This window comes from Rhinatrema bivittatum, chromosome 1 (assembly GCF_901001135.1).
Source record: "Rhinatrema bivittatum chromosome 1, aRhiBiv1.1, whole genome shotgun sequence".
NCBI classification, from domain to species: Eukaryota; Metazoa; Chordata; class Amphibia; order Gymnophiona; family Rhinatrematidae; genus Rhinatrema; species Rhinatrema bivittatum.
The window spans coordinates 805,128,601-805,153,210 of record NC_042615.1 but is presented as its reverse complement, the minus strand read 5'-3'; the positions used below and the strand labels follow the sequence as shown (position 1 = coordinate 805,153,210).

At 47.1% G+C, this 24,610-nt stretch overlaps 1 protein-coding gene across 1 annotated transcript in view; it reads right to left on the bottom strand.

The window, feature by feature from the left end:
- Positions 1 to 24,610, bottom strand: part of CELF4 (CUGBP Elav-like family member 4) — a 1,498,022-nt gene that overhangs the window by 161,220 nt on the left and 1,312,192 nt on the right. Inside the window, exon 6 of the mRNA XM_029581031.1 lies at positions 1,057 to 1,200. Within this exon, the coding sequence (XP_029436891.1) occupies positions 1,057 to 1,200 (144 nt within the window). The remainder of the gene's footprint in view (positions 1 to 1,056; positions 1,201 to 24,610) is intronic.

The window sequence follows — 24,610 nt, the reverse complement described above, 5'->3', positions numbered from 1 at the left end:
CCAGGAAACGTCTGCCACCACATACCAGGAGTCGAAGGGACTCAGAGGTGAAAGGGCAAGATCTGCGCCCGGAAACGTACAGAGCACAAAACGTCTTATCTGCGCGCCAGGACTGAACTTTCTGTGTAAGCAGAGGTTTTTAACTGTGTGCGTGTGTTAACCTCAATATGTCATCCGTTAATCTTTTTTTTTCATATATATATATATATTTTTTCTTTTTAATTCATCGGCTGTGAAAGATGCTTGATTGACAGCACTTGCAATCAAAGCCCCTCCCTTTATCCAGAGAACAGGTGCAACACCGGGCAGTGACCCTGCAAGCTTCCCCCACGATCTCCTGCCAACAGGGGGGGGGGGGGGGTGGCGAGCTGTCAGTCCTTCGCCTCTCTAACTGTTCAGTTTCTGCTGCTGATCAGGCCCCTGCACGGCCTGCTCTTGCTGCTTCGAGTGGTAGTTGGGGGCCCAGTGCTGGGCACGGCTGTGATGGATTGATTTTTTGGGCACGCAGTCCGCTCGCCCTTGAAGTGACTGCAGAATTGTCACTTAGCGCCCCTGCACCTGTTATTTTCTGAAGAAATCCAGCTGCTTTAGTCAGTGCGTTGGGCATTCTGGCATTGATAGGTGAGAAGCTCAGAAAGAATGCAGCCACCTCCCTGAGCTTTGGCAGGCCCATAGCGTGACTTCAGACTGTTCTGAAAATGTCATCTGTTTAACAAGGCTTTTTCAGCTCCGGGGCAGCACCCAGCTCTTAGGTGATGTCCCCATTATGAAGGCTTCCTTGTCCAGTGCCATCTACAGCTTACAGAGGTTAACTGCATCGGATGCAGCAAGTTTCCGTTCATGTTATTATCTGCGTAAAATGAGTTTTGTTTTATTTTAACCATGTATGTATCCTATGTACCCCACCCCAAACTTTGGAGGGCGCAGGAAAAAGAACTTTAAAATAAAATGATAAATACATACATACAAAACGTTGCCAGTTTTGCTTCTCTTTTCCTCTTTCCCCAAGTCCCCATCCCCCTTCTGACTTTCATATGGACAGAATTACAAACTTACTGCTTGTGCATAAGCGCCATATGCCCCGAACTGGATAGCCATAGGGTTAAACATGCCCATCTGCCCCGCCATTTGTTGCATGCGTCTCATCGTGCGCTCCTTGTCCGTGTCTGCAAACTTCACCACCAGGCTCGACGAAGCCCCCTGCAAGAAAAGAAAAAAAAAAAAAAAAGAGAAAAGACAAAGTTTCCTGTTATCCCCCAAAGTAAAACCTGATGAAGTCCCTGGCACTCTGTAATCAGGGCAGCCCTGAAGGATGGTGATGGGTCAATCTGTAGGGAGATATCTCGTGTTTTACCACTGATGCACCAATTATGCATTATAATAGCCATGTACAGGCCAAATTCTGACAGGCCCGCAAAAGGCACTGTCACAGCAAGAAAGAAGAAGGAACTTTGCCCAGGTGAACTTTACAACCTTATCTCTGTGGAAAATGAAGAGGCCTTGTCCTGATACACTGAAGGATACCTTATCAGATGTGCCTGTTTGTAAGGGCCTGTTTAAAGAAACCAGACAGAAGGACAATATGACTAAAGCATAAGCAGGAGTTATGGTTCAGCCAAAGCAGAGTGCAGAGGTCATAAAGAACCCCACCCTTGGAAGGAAGGGGGGGGCAGCCTGAACTGGAGAAAAAAACTCTGACATACAGCTTGGCATACAGATGTGGCAGTTCTCTCCCCCGAAGGAATGGGGAGGGGGGAGGGGAAGACCTGTAATGCGGCAAAAGACCCTCCACACACCACGTGGTTATGCATGAGCTTATGCATATTTATCAGCTGGAAAGTATAAGACAGGGGGGCAAGGAAGAGAAAAGGAAGGCACAAACCCTGAATGCAAACCCGGGGAGAAAACCCAGAGAGCGGATCCTGAGAGTGACCCTGAAACCTGTGCTGAAGCATCCCTGAAAGCGGAAGGGGGACCAGAAGAAGACCAGCACTGCCTGCTATTGAGAAGGGAAAAGACTAGGTATGGCCCAGAGACCGGAGAGAGGAGACCTCCAGCTCAGGTGCGAAGAGTGATGGAGTCATAGACGGTGAAGGGTAAGAACAAGCCCAGACAGCCAGCACCAGAGCCAGAAGCAAGTCTCCTTCCTGGACAGCCTGCCCACTCTGCCAGCACCAAGCACAGGAAGTAAGCCTCTCTCCTGCCCACATTCTCCAGCTCTCCAGCCGGAACCTGCTTCAGAGGTGAACAGAGATATTGCTTGAAGTCTGGACCCAGGGTAAGTTAGCCCTAAGTATTAACATATTAAGCAGGCTAAGGTATATGGCATGTTTTGTTACCACAACAAAATGTGGAACGATGAGCAAACACACTATAAATCAATTTGGAACGTTCTGTTATCACCCATGATACAGAACTTTCTTTAGGGAAAACTGGTGCTTAGTGGCCAAGATGTTAGAGATAGGAATTCTTATTTTCTAAATGCTATGTCCTGCCAAATCTGATAAATAAAAGCCTATTTCTAAGGAGAATACACATTGTCTTTTCCCTGACTTAGGATCAAACGTAAGGTGGGAGGGCAGCTGGCAGTGTCTTGTGGCAAACAGATCCCTGCACCCCTAAACCTGCTTACAAATCCACTATCAGTTGCACACCAAGGCACCGCCCCATACACCGCATGGCTTGCTTCATGAGGCCTATATGCAGAAAGCTGACCTCAAGCTTACAACACAACACACTAAGGGGCAATGATAAAACACAATCCATTTTTATCTAAAAACAAACAGGAAGTTATGGAGTAAAGATAGCATCATCTGTATACTTGCAGAGACACCATGAGATCTCCATTAGAGAGGTAGCCTAAGGTTAGCACCCATCAGAGTAGACAGAGGAGCAAACCATTTTTGTGCAGCAATCCCATGGGAGCTGTTGCAGTGGCAGGTTCCTGCCTGCTCAAGAGCAGGTGACCCCTAGGTTGAATTTTGGAGGAAAAGGATCTGATTTTGTAGTTTCCCTATTCCTTTCAGTATTGGCTAAAACTCCTTTCCTTACAAATATAGGAAGCAATTGGATCAATTTGCAAGCCCATGTGCAATGGCTTGTGACTGTGGCCCTATTGATTTTTTTTTTATATTTTGGAGGTGTTTGGATTTTTATGTAGGGAGGAAGTTTTGTTGCCCACCCTTCTTGCATGAGAGAGGAGTAGGCAAGAAGGATTCATTTTCCCCACTGCAGTGATTCTGCATCCTTCAGTCCCAAGGATCCCCGTGGCATCTGTGAAAGAGTAAAATGAGGGAGGAGAAGCATGAGGCGCCACACGGGAGTAAGAGAAGAAGGTCTTCGGGCATCAAAAGATGTAATCGGAGACCATGAAAGTGTGGCAGAAAGATACAGAAATAATCCCACTGGTACTGGGCACCACAGGCCTGATTATAAAGAACTTCAGGCACACCTCGACATATCACCTACTAACTCCAGAAGGAGATTCTCTTTGATGAAATGCAAGCATTAAGAAAGGGAACGTAGCAATAAATCTGAGGGACTGAGATCACATCCAACATACCCTGACTTACGAGTGAAATTCATTCCTGTCATTGTATGTGCACCAACTGACCTATCTGGAGATGTTACATATGTGAGTTTCTGCCAGGAGAAAAAGGAAACGAAAGACACTTGAGCCCGCTAACTCAGAACTTAACTGGCTAAATGAATATTTGGCACATATGTGGCTACATTCTAGCTGGCTAATAAGTTAGGGGGCTAAAATTTAGTTGGATAAGTTAGGGGCGTTCCAGGGGCGGTAACTGGCAGGAGTTGAGTTAGGGGGCTAAGTTAACCAGCTGGCTCAATATTCAGAGTTAGCCGGATGACTTACCGGCTAAGTCTGGTCAGGCCACTAAGCTGTCCAATAGTTAGCCGGCTAACTTTACAATAGCCGTCTGCACTATTGACTATGCCTCCAAAGTCAGCCAGGTAAGTTTATCCGGCTAACTTGCTATCCGGACTGGGTCTGAATATGGACCTTTTAGAAATTTTGGAGCTGAGCGGTGGAGCCAAAAGTTTTGGAAGGGGAGATCCATCAGAGATAGGAGAGCCATTTCCATTTCACCATGGGCAACTTAATAGTCCATTCACAGTTAGAAAGATATCAAGGGCCCCACACACACAGGGTATAATTTTTAGAGTGATTACAGCTGTGGCAAGAAGAAAAGGCTGTAGGGTGTCATATGCTTATCATTGACCAAATCTGGACCATAAATGTATTATTTTGAAAAACCCTACTTCAGTATTCAGTCTGTTTATTTGGCATAGGGAAATTACAGAGACTGAGCTTACACTCACAGAGAGGGATGTTTTGCACCTTGGGCCCTGGACGTGTATCTCTTCCCCCCGTTCAGAGAATCCACACTAGGGTCTGAAAAGACTTTGCCTGGACTGAGCCCTTGTTACTGAGCGAGACCCCCTGCTTTCATAGCTACCACCAGAAGAGAGGGCTACAGAGTGTTGAGAGGAAAAGGAGGAGGAAAACCCTCTGCCTTAAACCATGCTGAGGTTATCTGCACATGCAGTGATTTATAAGAAATGCCCACCACAAGCAAGCTGTGTCTTATCAATGATAAGGCTCTAAAGATTTTATTTTCACTGGACCAATGTAAGAATTTTCAAAAAATTATTGTTGAATGTTAGCTTTTGAGACTGCATATGTCTCGTCACGTGTATTGCATTTAAAGAAAGGGCCCATGTGGTCTCAACTGTTTATGTGCAACATCATCTGTGGATAATTCTCGTTAATCCTGCAAAGAATCTTGTGCACGCTCTGAGGACCAATAGAAGTACTAGGGGGCTGTGCCAACAAACTCCACCTTCCATCATGTACAAATTCAGTCAGAAGTGCACTAGTTAGTTTATACTTTATATCACCTGCTTTCTAAGTCTGACATTGGGATCATGGGCCATCCATTCAAGCCAGCAATGCAACCAAAAATGTGTCTTGTATTTGATAATTCAGCTAGCTGTGCATGACCTCTCTGGAATTTATCACTTAATCACTGCTACACCATTTTTTTTTAATACTAAGTGGTATTTTAACATGGTTTATCAGATTAAACCTAAAGCTGCTAATTCTACATAAAATGCATGTAATTATACCTCTAAACACTAGCTTTAACAACTGGCAGAGCATTTTTTGAGGCTGCGAATATATTCATTTTCTAGGAATTTACAAGCAAAACTCATAAAGTGCTTGTTTTTTTCATCCATTTATATAATGTAGGATTGATTACCTTGGTCATAACACATGCCGAAGGGGGACCATATAGCTCCATGTCATAAAGAACAGGTGAGGCCATCTTGGGTTTTACCTCCATCGCATCTATGGACTTGTTATCCTGCTGTTCAATGGGGTAGAAACCAAGACAGGTTCAGCCTGACAGCTATGACATGGCACATCTGGTTATGGTCATTTATATATACACATACATGTGCTAATGAGCACAACATGGCTCTACTGCACATTACAAGTTTTAAGGCATGCTAATAATATTCAATGAGCACTAAATGAAACAAAGCAAAACCGACGACAGCCCATCCCTACTAATGAATCTACAGCCACTCGAACAGTATGGTGAATAAAGGAAAAGACAACTGAATGGCTTGACAGGAAAGGAAAGAGAGAGGAAGGTCCCATTCCAGAATGCAGAATGGAGTACAGGACTTCTTAGGTGAGCAAGATGGAAGTTGTTCCAAGACTTAGGCAGGTTTCGTCTATAACCTCATGATGCAGATATTGATTTTCTTGACTCACATTCTTAATTGCTGCTCATCGACAAATGAATATTTTAATGCATACGCTTCCTGCTAATTATCACCCATCTCAGCCTTTAATTAGATTTCAGCACTCATTTAATTAACCCAAACCAGAGAACTGCTTAGTAACCCTAATGTCTCACGATTGGCGGCCAGCTGCAGCCTCTTCCAAGCAAGGTGCTGATTACTACTGCGAGGATGGGCGATGTGGTGGGGCAGCCTTCTCGCGACAGCTGTCTACTTCGTGATCCCACACACAGACTGAAACTGCATGGGTGGTGGAAGGCCATGAGCAATGTAATGCTGCAATCAAGCTGACGTTCAACGCAAGCCTTTCACATGCAATTCCATCCAACATGGAGGGAAAGGCAATGTCACTGATGATGCGCACTATGTCCCACTTTGGTTAAGGTTACTGAAATGGCAGCATTTTCCTCTTCCCTTCTTCATCGCACAGGAAACAACTGAATACCCTCATGAGCCCATTCACCTCAAGGGGGCGCTAACATTATTGGGACAGGTCAGGGTATCCAAGGTTCCCCCAGGCCCAGACACCGATGGGTTTTGGATTCTGTACGCAGGAAAATGCAGGTCAGGTAGGTTTTCATACTGCAGTATTAGAGGCAAGTCGAGCCACGTGCATACCTGGGAACTCTGGATTTAGAGTGGCCCTGAGATTTTTATCGATTAGTGAGGAAGAAGGGGTGGCATTGGGTGTGTGCGTGGGGGGGGAGGGGAGCAGTTGATTGGTATGTGCAAAAGCTTCCCCCCTCTTTCATACACACACACACACACACACACACACACACTCTCCCAACACATTCATATGATCTAGCTAGCCAACAGAGGCACGTGTCCATGTTTGCCACGGACCAGGCAGGCTCTAGGAAATGTCGGCGAGACAAAGAAAGGGGAGGTAACAAGGGTGGAAAGGGGCAAGATGTGAAGATTAAAGGAGGCACTGGGAGACTGTGGGGTGGAAGATGAAGGGCGAGAGAGAAGATGAAGGGGTAAGCTGGGGGGGGGAGGGGCCGGACTAGAACAGTGAGAGAGAGGAGGAAGGGAAAGGTGGAGATGGAGCATTGGAAGGGTGAGAGATGGAGTGGGGGGAGTAGGAAGGGTAAGACGCAAAGAGGAGGAGATGGAGAGAGAAATGAAGGAGTGAAAGATGAAGATGGTAGTGGAGGAATGAAAGACGAAGGAGAAGAAGAGGAGGAACGAGTAAGAGAACTGTGCTGTGCTACCGAGGGGGCTGTTGCTGTGGCAGTCTGTTTTATTTAAGGAGGGAAGGCTGAATGCTGCTTTCTGGTAGGAAAGGACTGGGGAGAGGGGCCCCCCAAAAACTTGTCTTACACCAGGACTCATCGCCCTTACGTTCTTCTCACGGTTTCCAAGCCCAGTGAGAGGGACACAGAGCACACAATACTGTTTGACTGCTCAGGAGAGAAAATGCAGGAGCTGCCTCAATCCCCCACCCACCGAAAAGCAATGAAAATGAAGACTTTTTAAGGGGAGCACAGTGGAAAAAATGGTAACAGATTCTGGCTGTGAAAGGAAAATGCCTTCCCTTCAGAAGGAGAGTTGGCAAGCTGGCAGCTTTATGGATAGGCTTACATTTAGGCACGGGCGACAGAGGCAACTGATTCAGGCGGCAGATTTTCACAGGTGCCTGAGCATCGCTGCCATGCTGCTCGACCCAGGCCTGCGGCCGAGCCGCTGTCCTACCGTCTCCGGCCTTACGACAGCAGCAATGGAAGTTCAGCACGGGGGCCGGCCAGCCCCCGACGCACTCAGAGGCCCTGTGGTGGGCCCCCGCCCCTCCTCCCACCTGGACTTCCTGTTACCATGGAAACTCGTGCAAGGGGCCTCTGAGGGCACAAGGACTGGCAGGCCCCCCCCATGCCAAAGTTGCTGCCGTTGTCGGGCCGGCACCTGAATAAAAGACAGAAGGAGCGTCTCTGGGGTGAGGGGAGGGGAGGACGTCGGGAGAGGGGGGGCGAATGGGAAGGAGAGGGGGGTGACTTTTGCCTATGAGTGCCCACAAGTTAAAGCAGGCCCTGTTTATAGACACGACGTGCTGGGTGCAAGTCTGTCCCCAGATCTCATCTGGTGACCTGGGTGCCCTCTGGACGCTCACTTTCACGCTTCTGTATTCCATGGGAGCCGGTGGATTAAAACAAAAACAGGTGTGGGGAGAAGATGCACTGGGATAATTTTCAAAGCGGGCTTTGAAAATTGGTGCAACTTTGAAAATTGGTGTAACTTGGGCGCCTTTTCGCCAGCTTTCCTTTGTGGGCTGTTTGGGAATGATCCTCTCAATAGCGATACAAACCTGGCCATCAGGTATTACATTTTAATTATCCAATATGCCCTCCTTTCCACTGCAAAATAGTTACCTACGTCCTTATTGAGCTCTCTCTGATAATTAATGACTCAGAGACACAGTAATTACTTATTTACAGTAGTTAGTAACCAGTTACAGTAATTCATTACTTCTGCATGCCTGGGACTTTGCTTGACCTTTCTGTGCTTACCGCAGTCACAGAGAGAACACCTTCAGCTGGTACGTCTGGACCGGCAAATCACGTCTGAGGGAAGTTACTTCCCAGCCATCTGTCCCTCCGTCACCTCCTCTCTTTCATGTGACTTCTTTCCGTCTTTCGCTTCTCCATCTCCCTCCCTCTTCTCTCATCATCTCTTCACGCTGTGCATCTTCCTGATTTTTATTGCCTTGCAGCCTTCCTGCCCCGGTATCTGGTCTCATGTCTCCATCTCCTCTATTGTTTCGTATTCGACTGTCTCACCCTTCCCCACCTCTCCTCTCTCTCTCACCTCCATTGTTCCTCTGCTGACGTTCATTTCCCTCTTGTCACCTTTCACACTTCTGCCATCTGTCTCTAACTTTCACTCCCCCCCCCCCAAAAAAAAAAAAAATAGCCACAATCTGCTCTATAGCCTTCACCCCCTTCACAATTATTTTCTTCCTATTCTCACACCCCTGCATCCCGCCTGCTCTCACACAGTTCCCCTCATCTCCTTATTTTGGTCTTTCCAGTCTCCCTCTCTTTCCCTCCATCTCTCACTCATTCCCGTCTCCCAGCTCCTTCTCTCCCTCCCCCATTCCCATTCCCAGCCCCCATCTCTTTTCCCTCCATCTCTCCCAAATTCCCAGCCTCATTTCCTGCCCCCTCTTTCCTACCCCATCTCCTTTCTTCTGGCTCTAAATAGTCCATCTGACATCCCTAGGCCAATGCCCGTCTCTCCTCTTCCTGGGGCATCAAGAGAAGGAAATCACCCAGAAGCAATGACGTCGCAAGGACATGAATGGAGAGCGCACAATCCCCGGTCCCATAAGCTCCCTGAGCTGTGGAAAGAGCAGAGGGGAAAGCGACGGGCACTTGCACAGCCTGAGAGCACGAACTCTCTGCACCTCTTCCCTTGGTCTCATGCCAGCAGGGCCGGTGCTTCCATTAGGCTAACTAGGCAGTTGCCTAGAGCGCCAAGATTTTTGGGGGCGGCGAAAATCCCGCCACTATGATGTACCACAGGCATTGCCGTCTTAGAAGGGAGGACTGGGCTGGAGCCACGGTCATTGGAAGTTAAGTTGGGGGGAGGGGAGGGGGTGAATGACCAAAGGTTCGCCTAGGGCACCAGATAAGCTTGCACTGGCCCTGCCCGTCAGGACTGATTTGGAGGAAGGATGGTTATGGGCTACTTCTGAAGGGGATCCGTGGCCCATTCTTCCAAGTCAGGTGAATAATGAGGCAGATGGGAGCCTGAGACTCTGGGAAAAGGGAAAGCCCTTGGAGGGCTGGAAGCCTTGAGTCAGGCCCAGAGCTAAGAGTCTGCACATGTTTAGTTAACCCCTTTACTGCCGAGGTGCCTGTCACCTCATTGCCAAAGTAAAATGTTAATTCTTTTTGTCATAACATATAAATCATTATTCCAGGTTCTAAAGAGGCCTATATTTTGTATCGATCTCAGAGTTTGCTATTACTTCATTTACTACAAAGAATCTCCTTTCTCGTAGCTGAAGTTGCATCCTGTCCTGCTGTTGTGTTGGGAGGTGAAGAGAGAGGAGAGGAAGTGAAAATCCTATAAATCTGCTGAATCCATTACATCGCATCTTTCAAACCAAATAAATTGAGCCCCAGTCACCTGATCTTATGGTGACATAAATGACCCAGAATTAAGTTTCAAAGATGTGAAATTTTGACTAAATTCGACTATGTCTCAATGCATGATAAAACGGGCGAAGGGTTGGACAGCATCAATAACCATAAGAGAGCAGAGGAGGAGATTAGTAGTTAGAGCCGCAGGCTGCAAATCAGGGAAGCCATGGCTCTTCACACCCTCTGCCTTCCACTGACACTCCTCATGACCCTAGGCAAGTCACTTCTTCTCTATTGCCTTGGGAGCAAACTGAGGGCTTCATTTACTAAACATTTTTTCCCATAGACTCAGAGTGGGAGAAAACCTTAGTAAATCAGGCCCCTCTGGTGCAAGGACCTACCTAATGCATCTGAATTGTAATTCACCTTGACCACAGATTTTGGAAAGTCAAGTGTGTGGCGACCCCTAGGGATCACCACTAAATGGCCTTGGTTAATAGGACAGGAGTTTAGAGTTAGCCAAGGGAGCGAGGGGTGGACCATTTCAGAGCAGCACCTCCATTGAGGCTGCTGGTATCAAAGCAGGTTGATCAGTGCGGGAGAGTAGATTTGGTTTAGAGTTGAGAGGAAGTATGAGCTTTTCCTCGTTTATAGTTTTGGCTGATTTTCAGGGCCAGGCCTCACAGTCTTACAACGCCAGACAGGCGGGAAGCCTAACCTCTTCCAGTAGGCAACCTGTCTGGTTGGGTTATCACCAGCATTTCGTTCCTGAGATTTGTGTTGCATTTTTGGAGGTTTTTTTTTTTTGTGAGACCACCCGCTCTTTTGGCCTGGAAAGGGATTATTGGGAAATCGAGGTTGGTAGCTGTTGCAAGAGAATTCCAGAGTTTGGACTTTTGAGTGAAGACTTTGTTTTATCTTTAATCTTTATTTAAAATTTATAAAACGCCTATGTCCTCGGCGATGTTTTGGAGGATCTGGCAGGAAGACTTTTGTTTGCCCTAGAGTGAGGAAAATTAGAAGAGCTGATGGTTCCCTGCTGCCTGGACCTTTCATCAGACAGATCCCATATGTCATCTGGAAAAAAGAGAACCGTGAGTAAGACCTTTTTGGACAATTTGGGAGACTTCCTTCTGGAGTCCTCGCCATGGGGAGAAAAGGTACAGGGATACTTGCACAGATAAAGAAAGTCGGAGGATTGGGTAAACAGTCTGATGTGCCAAGAACTGCTGTGGAAAGTGCCACAAAGTAGTTATCAATAATTTGCTGCAGCAAAGCCCCTCATGTTGGCCTATCAGAACCACATCTTCCTCTCTCGTGCAGCAGCAATTCACACAGAAAAAAAAAAAAGAGCCAGATCCTGCCTCCTCTTCTTTCAGCTCCAGTCGAGGTTCACTTTCTGTCCCGCAGTAGGGTTAGTGACCTCCGACCTGCTGACAAGCTCTCTCCTCCCAGACACTCCCAGTTCTCAGTATGGTCAGTTCATTAACAGCGCGCACGCATTGACTCTACCGGTGGCATCAGACCACAGGAGGCTGTGGCAATCTCAGCGGTAGAATGGATTCATTAAGACCTTATCTAAGACTTGGACAAGAAGTGTGAATGGACATATAAGCACCCCTCCTCCCTCTTGAGAAAGGGGGTCACATTTACATGCCCTGCAGAGCACCGAACAACTTATAGCAGGGATGAGGACAGACACGGATTCTGTTGTAACCCCTTTTTTGGAACTAATTATTACTCCTTCAGGGCACACAACTAATTTGTATCTTCAGGCGCTGCTTTGGCTGGCAAATTCCATCCCATACTTGACTCTTAATCCCTGGAGGGGATTCTTTTTGTGGGGTTAAGTTCTGGCTTGTGGCTCGGACAATGTTATGCTGCTCTCAGTATGTGGGTGTTCTGTAGGTGCTTCTCATGAGGTGAAAGGCTGTAATAAAGTAGACAGGACCAGGCTCTGGGTGTTAATCATAAATTAAAGTCCATTGTCCAGAAGGGTGAATTTACATCTGATTGATGGCACAAGTGTAGTTCTGAGTAGGTAGATGTCCTTTATTCAGACCTCTGGGTACAGCTCCCATGGAAATTGTAATGCACAAAGCTCACCCAGCGGCTACCCGGGAATCCTAGTAGAGGGGTCCCCTACTTCATAGCAAAAGTCCTACCTTGAGTCATTTTCTCCTTGGAAACCCAGTCCATCCTGGTCCCATAGGTGTGGAGATCCAGTTGGGGTCTCCTGATCTTCCTGTTGGAAACGTGGACCCTTGAGCCGGCTGGAGGGTAGAAGAACCACCGGAGGAAGGCCTGCAGTGGTACTCGAAGCCTGGAGGCGGAACAGGACCAGGAGACCGGACAGGACCTTCACCTATACCAGCCCTCGTCCCCCGCAGGTTGAGCCCTTGGGTACCGGGGCTGGCAAGACTTAGGCGAGGGTCTCCTGGCGGAGGAAATCCGAAGAGCAGACCGGGTCAAGGCAGGCTGAAGACTGGAAGAGACAGAGGCAGTCCAGAGGTCGAGGCGGGCAGCAGGGGTGCAAGACGAGGAACCAGGCCAGAGGTCGGGGCAGGCAGAAGACAAGCGAAGTCAAAGAACGCGCCAAAGGTCAGGACGGGCAGTGAGCAGAGGAATCCAGGAACCAGGCCGAAGTCAAAACTGAAGAATCAAGCAGAGGCAGGAGCGGAGACAGGACCGGAACCACGGGAGCAGGAATGGAGCAGGAACAGGAACACACAGGAACGCTGGAGCAGGATCAGGAACACGCAGGAACAGCAACTCGTAACTCACAGGAGTCGACCTGTTGCCAAGGCAAGGAAGGGAAGCAGGAAGTGGGCTTAAATAGCCCTGAGCCATGACGTCATCGCTGGAGACCGGACTGAGTTTTCCCGCCGCAGGCCCTTTAAGAGTGTGGCCCGCAGGCCCTTTAAGAGTGTGGCCCTTTAAGAGTGTGGCCCGCCGCAGGCCCTTTAAGAGTGTGACTCCTCCTCCCTAGGTGTGTGCACGTGTGGCCCGGCCCGGGCCACACGTGCACACACCTAGGGAGGAGGAGTCCAGGCGCCAGGCGGCGGTGTCTCCCTCGTGGGGAGAACACCGTGGTGGAGGCCCGATGTGGCCTGCTTGCTGGAGCCGCGGAGAGCGTTGGAGGCCGGCGTCTGCCGAGTAAGGGAGGGGATGGACCACCGCAACCGGGGCTCCCAACACTTCCTCTTTCATTCTTCAGTGGTTTTTTCTGGGGGGGGGGGGGACTTCTTGTGGGGAAAAGTCAAAGGAATCCAAAAAACCCTCCCCACTCTGTTCAAGTCAAAATCTTAAGTTTAAACTAGATACATCTTCTGCCCTCACTGACTCTCGCAGCAGGATCCATCACTGGTGTTTGCCCACCTAGAGTTTAGAGTAGGCTCACAGGTCTTCGGCCCACTGGTGAAAGCCCTTTTGCCCCAAAAGGGTATCAGGCTCAAAAATCTGTCTTTCTGTAAATTCATAGGAGAAGGACCCTCTGTCAGGGAGTGCATGCTGAGATGTCACTTCCAACAAATTCCATTTGGGTGAAGCTGGGAGGCCTCACTAGAGTTTAAAACTTATACATCCTTACTCTTCAAAGGCTTTCTCAAACTGACCCCACTGGCTGGGCTAAAGAGTGTTCAGGCGTCCAATCCAGACCGTCCATGTGGGAGGGACTGAGGGGTATGCATGGCTCCTAACTAGACAGTGACATCTGGTGGCCAGACTAGGGGAGGTGGGGTGGTGGTCTGGCACACTATGATTTGGGGACAGGATACACACCTGTTGGGCTACTTAAAGGGTCACACAAAGTCCAAAAAATAAACAGAGATGTGTTCCAAAACTGAAGAAAAGTTTACTAAAAAATCAAAAATCCAACAGATATAGAAATCAAAACAGTCCAGAGGGATCTAATCCAAAAACAGAATACAGTTCTCTCCAAATTTTTCAAAAGATCAATATGCAAATACACTCTTATGCTGCACAAGGTCACTCAGTAAACTGCCTCCACCAATGCTTTTCTCCCCAAAGTCATTCACCTCTCAGCACCAGGGAGAAGGGAGAGAATCCTTAGCCTAATTCCAGAATTACTCGCACTGGCTGATTTGACCAGGATAAATCCTCCCACGATTATTTCTGGCAATTATGATCTGCGGTTTGGCCCTTTGCCGCTTACAGAAGAGAAACCCTTCCTTTCACAGATCAGTTGGAACACTTAGTATGGGGTTTAATCCCTTTGCTGCCCTCTGGCTCCCAAGCAAGATGTCTCACTTCGAACTTTTAACTCCAATTCCAGTTACTCTTAAAGATCTCCTCTCAGAGACTCATGGAATTACTATATACATGACCACCTTCCTGACCCACCCTTCAGAGGATGGGGCTGCCCTGCCACTCCTGGTGCTGTTACCACCCAGTAACCTTCCCTCACTGAAAGATTCCTGGTGTTATTTAATAGCAAAGCCTAGACACTCTTACAGACATATATGACCAGCTGAAGGTTTCCTGCCCATTTCCATTGTTTCAAAATGTGTTTCAAATCCAAGTTCTTCCACTAGAAGAATATCTAAGGCCTTTTTCTGTAGTTAATAGTCAACTTTTTGATAACCTTAGAATGTCTGCATTTCATCTAATGCTAGCGACAGATGTGCAGAGGGGAAAAATGTGTTTTGGTTCTTTAATTTTGAAGATAGCTCAATTTATTTCATTAGTTTAAAAATGAAAAAAAGATAATTGGTATTACATTTAATTTGTTTTTTGTTTTACAATGAAGTCAATGGGAGTAGGCCCCCTTGATTTCACTGAAAAAGAAACCGGGCCTTGGACCCAGCCCGAGGCCAGGTCCTGTCACCAAGGCCCAGGCCCAGTTGAAGGGCTGGGCCCGGCCCAAGGCCGGATTCCATCACTGAGGCCCAGGTCTAGGCCCATGGCCTAAGCCTGGGTCTGATGTTGAGGCCCGGCCAAGGCTGGGTCACACTGACAAGACCTGGGCCTGGATTTAGGCCTAGGCCTGATACTGGGGCCCAGCCAAGGCTAGGTCCAAATGCTGAGGCTCGGGTCCAGGCCTGATCCTGGAGCCTGGTCCAAGGCTAGGTTCTGGTTACTGAGGTCCAGGCCTAGGCTGAGACCTAGGCTCAGATCCAACACTGGGCTCCAGCCAAACCTGAGTCCTGATGCCAAGGTCTGGGCCTAGGTCTGACGCAGGGGCCCAGCCAAGGCCATGTACTGATTCTGAGGCCCTGGCTGGACGTAGGCTCGACACCAAGTATTGGCCTGAGGCCTAGGCCCAGGTCCCAATTGCTGAGGTCCAGGTCTAGGCCCAAGTCTAGTCCCGGGCACAAAACTGGGGCCTAGGCCAAACCTTAGGCCTGGAGGCCCGGGAGCAGGTCTTCCAGCATCTTCTTTCTTAATCCCAAAACTATAAATGATGTTCTCTGCCCAGAGGATACAGTGCAGTGATATTGCTACGGCACCTCACTCTATAGTGGACAAAACTGTTTTGTTTTATGGCCTTGTGCCAGGCCCTGGAGATGGCACTAGGCCAAGGCCTGGTTCTGCTGGAGCCCCCTTTTTTTTTGGGGGGGGGGGGGGGGAGGGGGGCACTGGACAAATGATACTTTCCCGCCCTTTTCATATAAACCAAAAAGGGTCTCATTTTTTTATATGCCTGTCACAATATTCAAAATAAACGAACATCCCTAATGCTAGCTATTGGTAACAGTAATAGTGGTATATCATCCTGCTTTGTATGATCACTGCGATCTTGCATACTGACTGTCGGGGTTGTCAGTTGTGCTGCACACAGCTTTTGGAAGTGATACTGCATTTCTGTTTATTTCAAAGTTTCTTTGCAGATGAGTAGAATAAAATACTTTTTTTTTTTCAGTCATAAATAATTCTACTACCTGTATGCCTTGAATCATGAGGTAACTGGTATTTTCTATTTTCCTTCATCGTTATGGAAAGAGAGATCAGTCTCTTGCACCCTGAGTCGGAGATCTCAGCCCAGATCCTGCCCCAGCTGTATTAATGCCACTACAAGTGCCTCGGTCAATTATCTCGGGAGGGGGAAGTGTTCAGTGCGTGTTCCCACAGCTTTAATGCTATAAAACAGTACATGTCACATAGTCATCTCATCCCAGTCAGACTCTTAATTTTATCCAAAGGAGACAGGTGTTCAGAGAAGAAAACCCTGGGGACGCTCTTGCGATGTTACTAAGACTTGTACAACTTTTTCAGGCGCTGCGTCTCTTTTGTTGATGTAGTTTCTCTTCCCTTCAGACCCATAAAAGGACATTACAGCACCAATTAGCTCCCTTTGTCTCGGGCGAGGATGGCAGGCACGCTATCGGTTATCACTCTTATCCCATTTGGCGGTAATGAATTCTTGCAGCTCAGAGGCGTCTGAAAGGCCTAAAGGCGGTGAGCGAAGCCTGTCAGGTCCCTGCGGGCCTCTTCGCTGTCCGGCCGGCTGCCCGCGCCGCTGCTGGAGGGAGATGTGACCGGAGAGAGAGAAAGCAGCTCGGGAGTAGCGTTTCAAGCGCCCCCCAGGCCGCTCGGCGCTCTCTTGCCGGGCCCAGCCGCACCTGATTTAAGAGGGGCAGGGGGAAAGCATCGTTTGTCCGGTGCCTTTTCACAAGGGGAAATCGAGGAGCGCTAGGCCTGGCGCAAATGGCTTTGCGGCCCGAAAAGTCAAGGCTAGGGGGTGAAGCGTGACCGGGAGCTGTGACATGGGGAGGGCGGACGGGGCTGGGGAAAGGAAGCGGGGCTACTCCACCGAGCCCTTCGAACCACCGACTGCCTGGCGCTGTGGCTTTGGCGCTGGATGGTAACGATCGCGTTACTTCTCCGGCTTTCACACAGGCCGCGGTCGCCCTCTCAAGTGAGAGAGCGTGTCAGGAGCAGCCCCACGGAATGAAAAAAACAAAACAAAAAAAACCCACACATAACATAATGTTACTGCTGCTTTCCTTTAGGGTGCTCACTAGCTGCATAGGTCTATGCGTCATCAGGGCCGCCATCAGGGCAGTATTCTTGGGCCTGCAGTATGGGGCCCCAGGATCTACTACCACATATGGGGGCCCGCAGCCGCAGGCGGCAGGTGCGCTTGGGGGATGTATTAGTTCATGGCAAAGAGGCCCACTGAGGCTCTCTCCGACAGTCTGTCGCCCAGGGGCCTACTGAAACCTGGAGCCGGCCCTGGGTGCGGGCCCCCAACACGCTTTATTGGATAGAACCCACTGGATTTCTCAGATACTGTGCGTTTATCTAAGTGATTTGAGTTTGTTGACTTGTTTTTATTTTTTTACACCTATGGTGGAGTTTACACATAGGTATAAACATTGTTGCATATACTTTATCCACTGAATGCTTGTGGCCCAGACATTTTGGCTGTATGGGGCCTCAAAATTCCTGATGGCGGCCCTGTGCATCATATTCCACGGGCAGCCATGGACAGCTCTTCAGCGGCCTACAGTGGTATGAAGCGGCATTGGGAAAACTCATGGGAAGACCCAGGCATGGGCTCAGTCCCTCTTATGGAGGGTCTCTGATCGCTTTCGCTCGGTCGCCTTTCTAGTCCCCACCAACTCTATTCTTTTACTTCTCTCTGTCTCTCATCCCCTGGACCGGATGGTACACACCCCAGGGTTCTGAAGGAACTAAAAAATGAAATTTCAGATCTTATGGTAAAAATTTGTAACCTATCATTAAAATCATCCGATGTACCTGAAGATTGGAAGATGGCTAATGTAACCCCCATATTTAAAAAGGGCTCCAGGGGTGATGCGGAAACTATAGACCGGTGAGCCAGACTTCAGTGCTGGGAAAAATCGTGAAAACTGTTATAAAGAATAAAATCACAAAACAATTACATAGACATGGTTTGATGGGACACGGCCAGCATGGATTTACCCAAGGGAAGTCTTGCCTCACAAATCTACATTTTTTTGAAGGGAATAGCAATGTGGACAAAAGTGAACCAGTAGATGGGGTGTATTTGGATTTTCAGAAAGCGTTCGACAAAGTACCGCATGAGAGGCTTCTAAGAAAACTAAAAAGTCATGGGATAGGAGGTGATGTCCTTTTGTGGATTGCAAGTTGGTTAAAAGACAGGAAACAGAGAGTAGGATTAAATGGACAATTTTCATAGTGGACAAAGGTAAACAGTGGAGTGCCTCAGGGATCCGTACATGGGGTGGGGTGGAGTGGGGGTGGAGTGGACCGGTGCTTTTTAATATATTTATAAATGATCTGGAAGGAGTGAATGAGGTGATCAAATTTGCAGATGATACAAAATTATGCAGAATACTTAAATCTCAAGCGGATTGTGATGAATTGCAGGAGGATCTTGCAAGACTGAAAGATTGGGCATCCAAATGGCAGATGAAATTTAACAGGACAAGTGCAAAGTGTTGCATATATGGAAAAATAACCCTTGCTGTAGTTACACAATGTTAGGTTCTATCTTAGGAGTTACCACACAGGAAAGAGATCTAGCCATCATAGCAGATAATACATTGAAATCGTCAGCCCAGTGTTCTGTGGAGATCAAAAAAGCAAACAGAATGTTAGGAATTATTACAAAGGGAATGGAAAATAAAATGGAGGATGTCATAATGCCTCTGTATCACTCCATGGTGAGACCACACCTTGAATACTGTGTGCAGTGCTGATCACCGCATCTCAAAAAGATTATAGCTGCACTGAAGAAAATGCAGAGAAGGAAGACCAAAATGATAAGGGGCATGGAACGGCTGCCCTTTGAGGAAAGGCTAAAGAAGTTAGGGCTGTTCAGTTTGGAGAAGAGACAACTGAGGGGGGGATATGATAGAAGTCTACAAAATTATGAAAGGACTTGAATAAGTTAATGTAAATCAGTTATTTACTTTCTCTGATAATAGAAGGACCAGGGGGCTCTCCATGAAGTTAGCAAGTAGCTCATTTAAAATGAATCGAAGAAAATTAAGCTCTGGAATTAATTGCCAGAGGATATGATTACAGCAGTTAGTGTAACTAGTTTTAAAAAAGGTTTAGATAAGTTCCGAGAGGATAAATCTATAAACTGCTATGACGGTAATTAATAAACAATAATAGCTTGTGATCTATCTAATGTTTGGGCACTTGCCAGGTACCTGTGACTTGGATTGGCCACTGTTGGAAACAGGATGCAGGGCTTGATGGACCCTTGGTCTGACCCAGTATGGCATGTTCTTATGCTCTTATCAAATGTTCGGGTCCTTCCCTCCTCTCCATTTTGCCTCCCCTTCCCTTCCCTTCCACCTTTCTCTCTTTCTTCCTCCCCATACCATCATCCCCTCATATCAGGACTGATGCATCCGCCCCCCTTCCCCCCAGTCCACACCCCGACCTCATTCACTCAGACAGGCCCCCTCTCTTACACACACTTATGTTCCTTATCTCATTCACACACGCACCCTACCTCTCTCTTTCACTAACACCATTGCTGTCTCATACACACACACAGTCCCTCTCACATATATACACAGACACAGGCGCCACTTGCAGCCCGCCAAGATTCTGCTTCTCTCGGCCACAAGCAGGATGGGCGCTGCCCACGGCTCACCGAGTGTCTGCTTTTCTTGGCCGCGAGCAGAATAGGCGCTGCCCGCGGCCTGCCGAGTCTCCTCTTGGCCGTGAGCGGGATAGACTGCTTGCGGCCCGCCGAATCTCTACTTCTCTTGGCTGTAAGTGGGATGGGCGCTGCTCGCAGCCCCACATGACTTCTCTTTGCCACCCCCCTAATGGCTGGCGCCCTAGGCGACTGCCTAGTTCGCCTACTGGGACGCGCCGGCCCTGCTTCATATTCCTCTTCACTTCCTGCATCTCCTTCCATGGTGTATCCCATCTCCACGCCCCGCCCCCACCCCACCCCATGTTCCTCTCTCAACTCCAGCTAGGATTACCCCAAGCTAGAGTCAAAAACTCTCCATTTACTTATTACTGAACATTGGGGTCCATTTTCAAACCAAGAATGTTTTAAACTGTGTTATTCAATAAAAAAAAAAATGAAATTATATGTTACCAGTAAACCCTGGGTCTATACATACTAGTGCAGTTAGAGAGAGATAATGAGGGGGAGGATTAATTTGGCAGCCCTCCCATTGTGGGGCTGTAATGGATATCCCCTGCAAGAGGTTTTATAGCAGAGCTTCGCAGAGGGCTCCGGGGCAGTCTTAGTTGAAGGTTTGAGAGGAAGGTTGGAGTTTTCGTGGGTTACATTTTCGCCCCACCTGGAGCCTTGGAAGCCATCTGAGATCCTCTACAGTGGGTTTGGTCATTCCTGCTGTGCTCTCCTTCAGAGGTACAGAGGTGTCCAGGGAATAATTTGAGACTTTTTACAATTAGCGTGGTAGGAGCCCTGCTGAATCCCTGGACCTTTCCGAGACACAAGGACTGGGGAATCCAGTGTTGAAGATGCCCAGGGTTAGGAACCACCTGCCCATCTAAGATGGTGACTTGCTGCACAAGAACTGCATTGTTGTTTACTTTTTGGGACAGAAGAAAGTTTATTTTCAAGATCTGGGAGGAAGTGTTTTCTGCCCCTCCCATCAGTGGACTTGTGAAACTTACAGTTCCATCAAGCATCCGTTCCACCAGGAATCCCATCAAAATCCAGTATCATAACTGTGAATAAGAAATCATCTTTATTAATAGAGGACATCCACTCGGAGTCTTCACAAAACCTTGGGAGAGAGATAAACTTGGTCTCTGTGCAGAGACAGATGATGTTTCCCATCTGGGAAGGGTTTCCCACCCACTCAAGGGGCCCTAACCAAAGAGGACCACTGCTCAGCCTAATCCAGGAGGGTTGCGGGATTCCCAGTCTTGTTAAGAGACTCTTGCACAGAAAGAGGACGTAGAATTGTAAAATCAAGAAAGAGAAAGAATTGTGGAGCTGGAAAGTCATTTATTGTGCCACCAATCCAGAGCTGTTTGCAGTAAAATATTAATTTTGGACACTAACCCGGTGGTCTTCTTTGGCACCCAACACACAGCGACTAGGAATTCACCTCACCCAGGGGATTCAGGAGAGGAAGTCACTCACCCTGCACTGAGACCTGAGAGGACTCCTTTCTTCCCCCAGTCAAAAGAATCCACAACTTGAGAGATTAGGGAGACAGAACAGCTAGCCAGGGTCCCTGCCCTGAAGAACCCATACATTCTCTCATGGCCTCACCCATGCTGGACTTGCACACTGGGATGGGGTTACATATAGCACTGGACCAGTGGCTTAGGTGGAAGTGCTGTGCATTGCCATGGAGAAGATCCCCTGGATGACTGGGGATGGGGATGCCTCAGAGGAGGGTTCACAGTCACCAGGACGAGGAAGTCATGCTTATCACTCTTGACCCTTGATGGCCAGATTCAGGGCCCATGATTGCATGGGTCTCCAGCCCAGAACCATTGCTGCAATGACCTGAAAAAAAGATAAATGATCTTATGAAGATAGAACATATTCCAAAAGGACAAAGACTATTGTAGCAGCAGCTAAGAGTCTCACTCATACTCATACTTGGGACTTTAGTGTTCAATTTAATATAGTAACATGATACACCCTGGAGCCAATGAGTGGAACAAAATTGTCCCTTCACCCAGATCCAGAATGTGGTTAAAGGCTTGTATCTTTATTCTGGGCACTGACCCTGTAGATTAGCAAAGACCTGGATAGATTCTTTTTGAAAATTGGCTATACACAGGTTTAATAATTCCTGCTTACTTAGCCGAAACAGAAAACGGTGGCAGGTCCGAATTATCCGAAGGGACCTCTATAGAATCGAAAAATCATTGTACACAAGTACCTAGAGATTTCCCCTCAGCAGCACCCTGTGAAGTATCCGGAGGCGCTCCAGGCAGAGTGAGTCAGTACGAGATGTCCTTGAAGCAGCGGCTCGCAAAACGCGTAGGACTGTTGACTCTGGTACCACCTCAAAGAACTAAGGGAAGTACAATTCTTTGAGTTTTTAAGAAAAATGTAAAAAAGTTAAAAAATGTCTTTGCAAAAGCTGGACTAATGGACCTATGATTAAAAAGAACCCACAACGCTGCGAAACACAAGTGCAAACTTGTAACACCGTGGGTGTTATGAAGGTCCCAAATTCATAAATGAATTGTGTGGAAATATTAATATGAAAAAACCGTAGCACCAATACTATAAAAAACAAATATTTGTGATACAACGTATTTTTGTTGAAGGTAATTGAAGTCTCCCATTATTACCGCACTACCAATTTGGTTAGCTTCCCTAATTTCTCTTAGCATTTCACTGTCCGTCTCACCATCTTGACCAGGTGGACGGTAGTATACTCCTATCACTATAGTCTTCCCCGACACACACGGGATTTCTACCCATAAAGATTCAATTGTGCATTTAGTCTCATGCAGGATGTTTATCCTGTTGGACTCTATGCCATCTCGGACATAAAGCACCACCCCGCCTCCCGGGTGCTCCTCTCTAACATTGCGATATAATTTGTACCCCGGTATAGCACTGTCCCATTGGTTGTCCTCCTTCCACCAAGTCTCTGAGATGCCAATTAAGTCTATGTCATCATTCACTGTTATACATTCTAATTCTCCCATCTTACTTCTTAGACTTCTGGGGTAACTTCTGGGGTAACTTGCATAGTGTGGCCATGGTTACAACCCTATCATCAGAAGTGTAGCTATATTACATTTCAAAAAGGCTGTCGTAACCTGCACAGAGAGGCCATGATTAGAACCCTAACCATATACTGTAAATATGGCCTTATCAGGCTGACAAGAAGGCTGGCTTAACCTGCACAGATCCATCATGGTCAGAACCCTTACATCAACAGCACAGGCATGGCTGCATGTTTCAAATAACTGCCACACTAGTTTTGGTGGCTGCTTATTACAAAACTCATTGGATTAAATATGGGATTTATAACAACCAAGCAGGAAGAAGATAAAGCCTGCAATGGCTTACCAGCAGGGGAGGTGGAGGCCAGAACTATAATGGAATTTAAATATGCTTGGGACAGATACAAAGGACAGTGGCAGGAATAGGGTTTAGAATTTGGGGAGGGTGCTGGTTTTGTTTTAAGTAAGGGAATTTTTATGCTCATTTACCCAAAGTGGATGATCCAGAGTTTAGATGGAGCAATTGGTCCTTATTTGCAGTCATCTGATAGGTTAATATGTTATATCTGACTCATGATATTCAGTTATTATCCAACTACAATTGTTGTACTCTTTGTCCACCTTGGAAGGCAGACATGATCACACATGGCTATGAACCTGGGATGCCACAGGTATGTTAGTCACACTTCTTAAGTAACAAACCTACCTCTCCAGACAATTGAAATAAATACACGTCCAGAAGAGGAGCACAGGGAGACAAACCTGTGGATTCCAGAACAATGGGGATCTTTGACATTTGTCAGAATGAAGATGACATTCTATAATTGCAATGGATTAGCGTTGAGAGTGAAGCCATTTGAGTCTACGGAGGAACATGAGCTTGACTTTAAAATGAAGATGTCAGCAACTGTACCATTTCAGGAGTCCTAATTACTTCTTATATTGGACTGGGAGCCTGTCTGATCAAGATGGGAGGATTTTTATTTCAGAAAAATATTGCTTAAAATGCATTTGATGTGTTTGTAATGTATTTCCAACTAAATTCTGCAGAATTTCACTGATCTCCACAGTAATGCCTTTAGGAACAGGAGAAAGATGCCAAAGGAATTGGGGTAGAAGAAATGTCTCACTGTTTTGCATTTATATGTATTTGGAATTAATAAAACACATTTTTTGAAGTCAATGAAGCAGAACAGTAAGCACAATACAGGCACTTCAGGCAATCCAACATCATATACGCAAGGTCAATCTAATCGGACAGAGTGCCAAGTCAGAGCAAACTGCAATCCAAGGTTAACTCAAGAATCAGTTCAAGATAAGTGAAGATACAAGGAAGAAAAGGAAGCGGGAAAGACCATTTCTTTCTCATTTCATCTTGGTCACAAGTCTGTAACGAGGTGTGCAACAGAATTCACGGATTCATAGGAGTTTTCGATTGCTCGAGGTGATAGACTATGCAAGTAGGGAAGTCAAGAGAGAAAATACGGAAGTATGAAGCAAATTTAAATGAGACTTGGTGTAGCACATGTGCGATGCGGAGAATTATTACATGGTTAGGTATATTAAGGGGCTGGTGTTGGGCCCATGGTGAGCCCATGGATCCGATGACTTTCTACATTGTACCTGCTATTAAAAAATATTTTTTACCTTATTGGCATACAGTGTTTTAGTAGCTATATTGGACCTAGAGGAATCTGGATTTGTTACTGGCCATAATGCCTTTTATTGAACCAATTATCCAAAGACAATATTCATGAGATTTACAGACCACATAGGTCGCTTCGTCAGATGTGGCACTCATGGATCTCTGTGAAACTATTCTGCTAGAAATGAAGGTCTTCATCCCCACTGCATATTCATATGTATTTGGTCACTGAATTCTCCCCAGAAAAACCTGCAGCTTGTGGAGAATGTAGACAAAGATACAGTAGCTGCAGACGTTCCTTGTCTGTCCCTCCGTCATGCAAATAATACAGTGGCCAATTGGTCGTTGACAATACAATTGCACTCCAGCAGATTTAGGATGCATCCTGATTTCTTTTTAAATTAGTGCAGTTGTTGGCAGGAAAATGTAA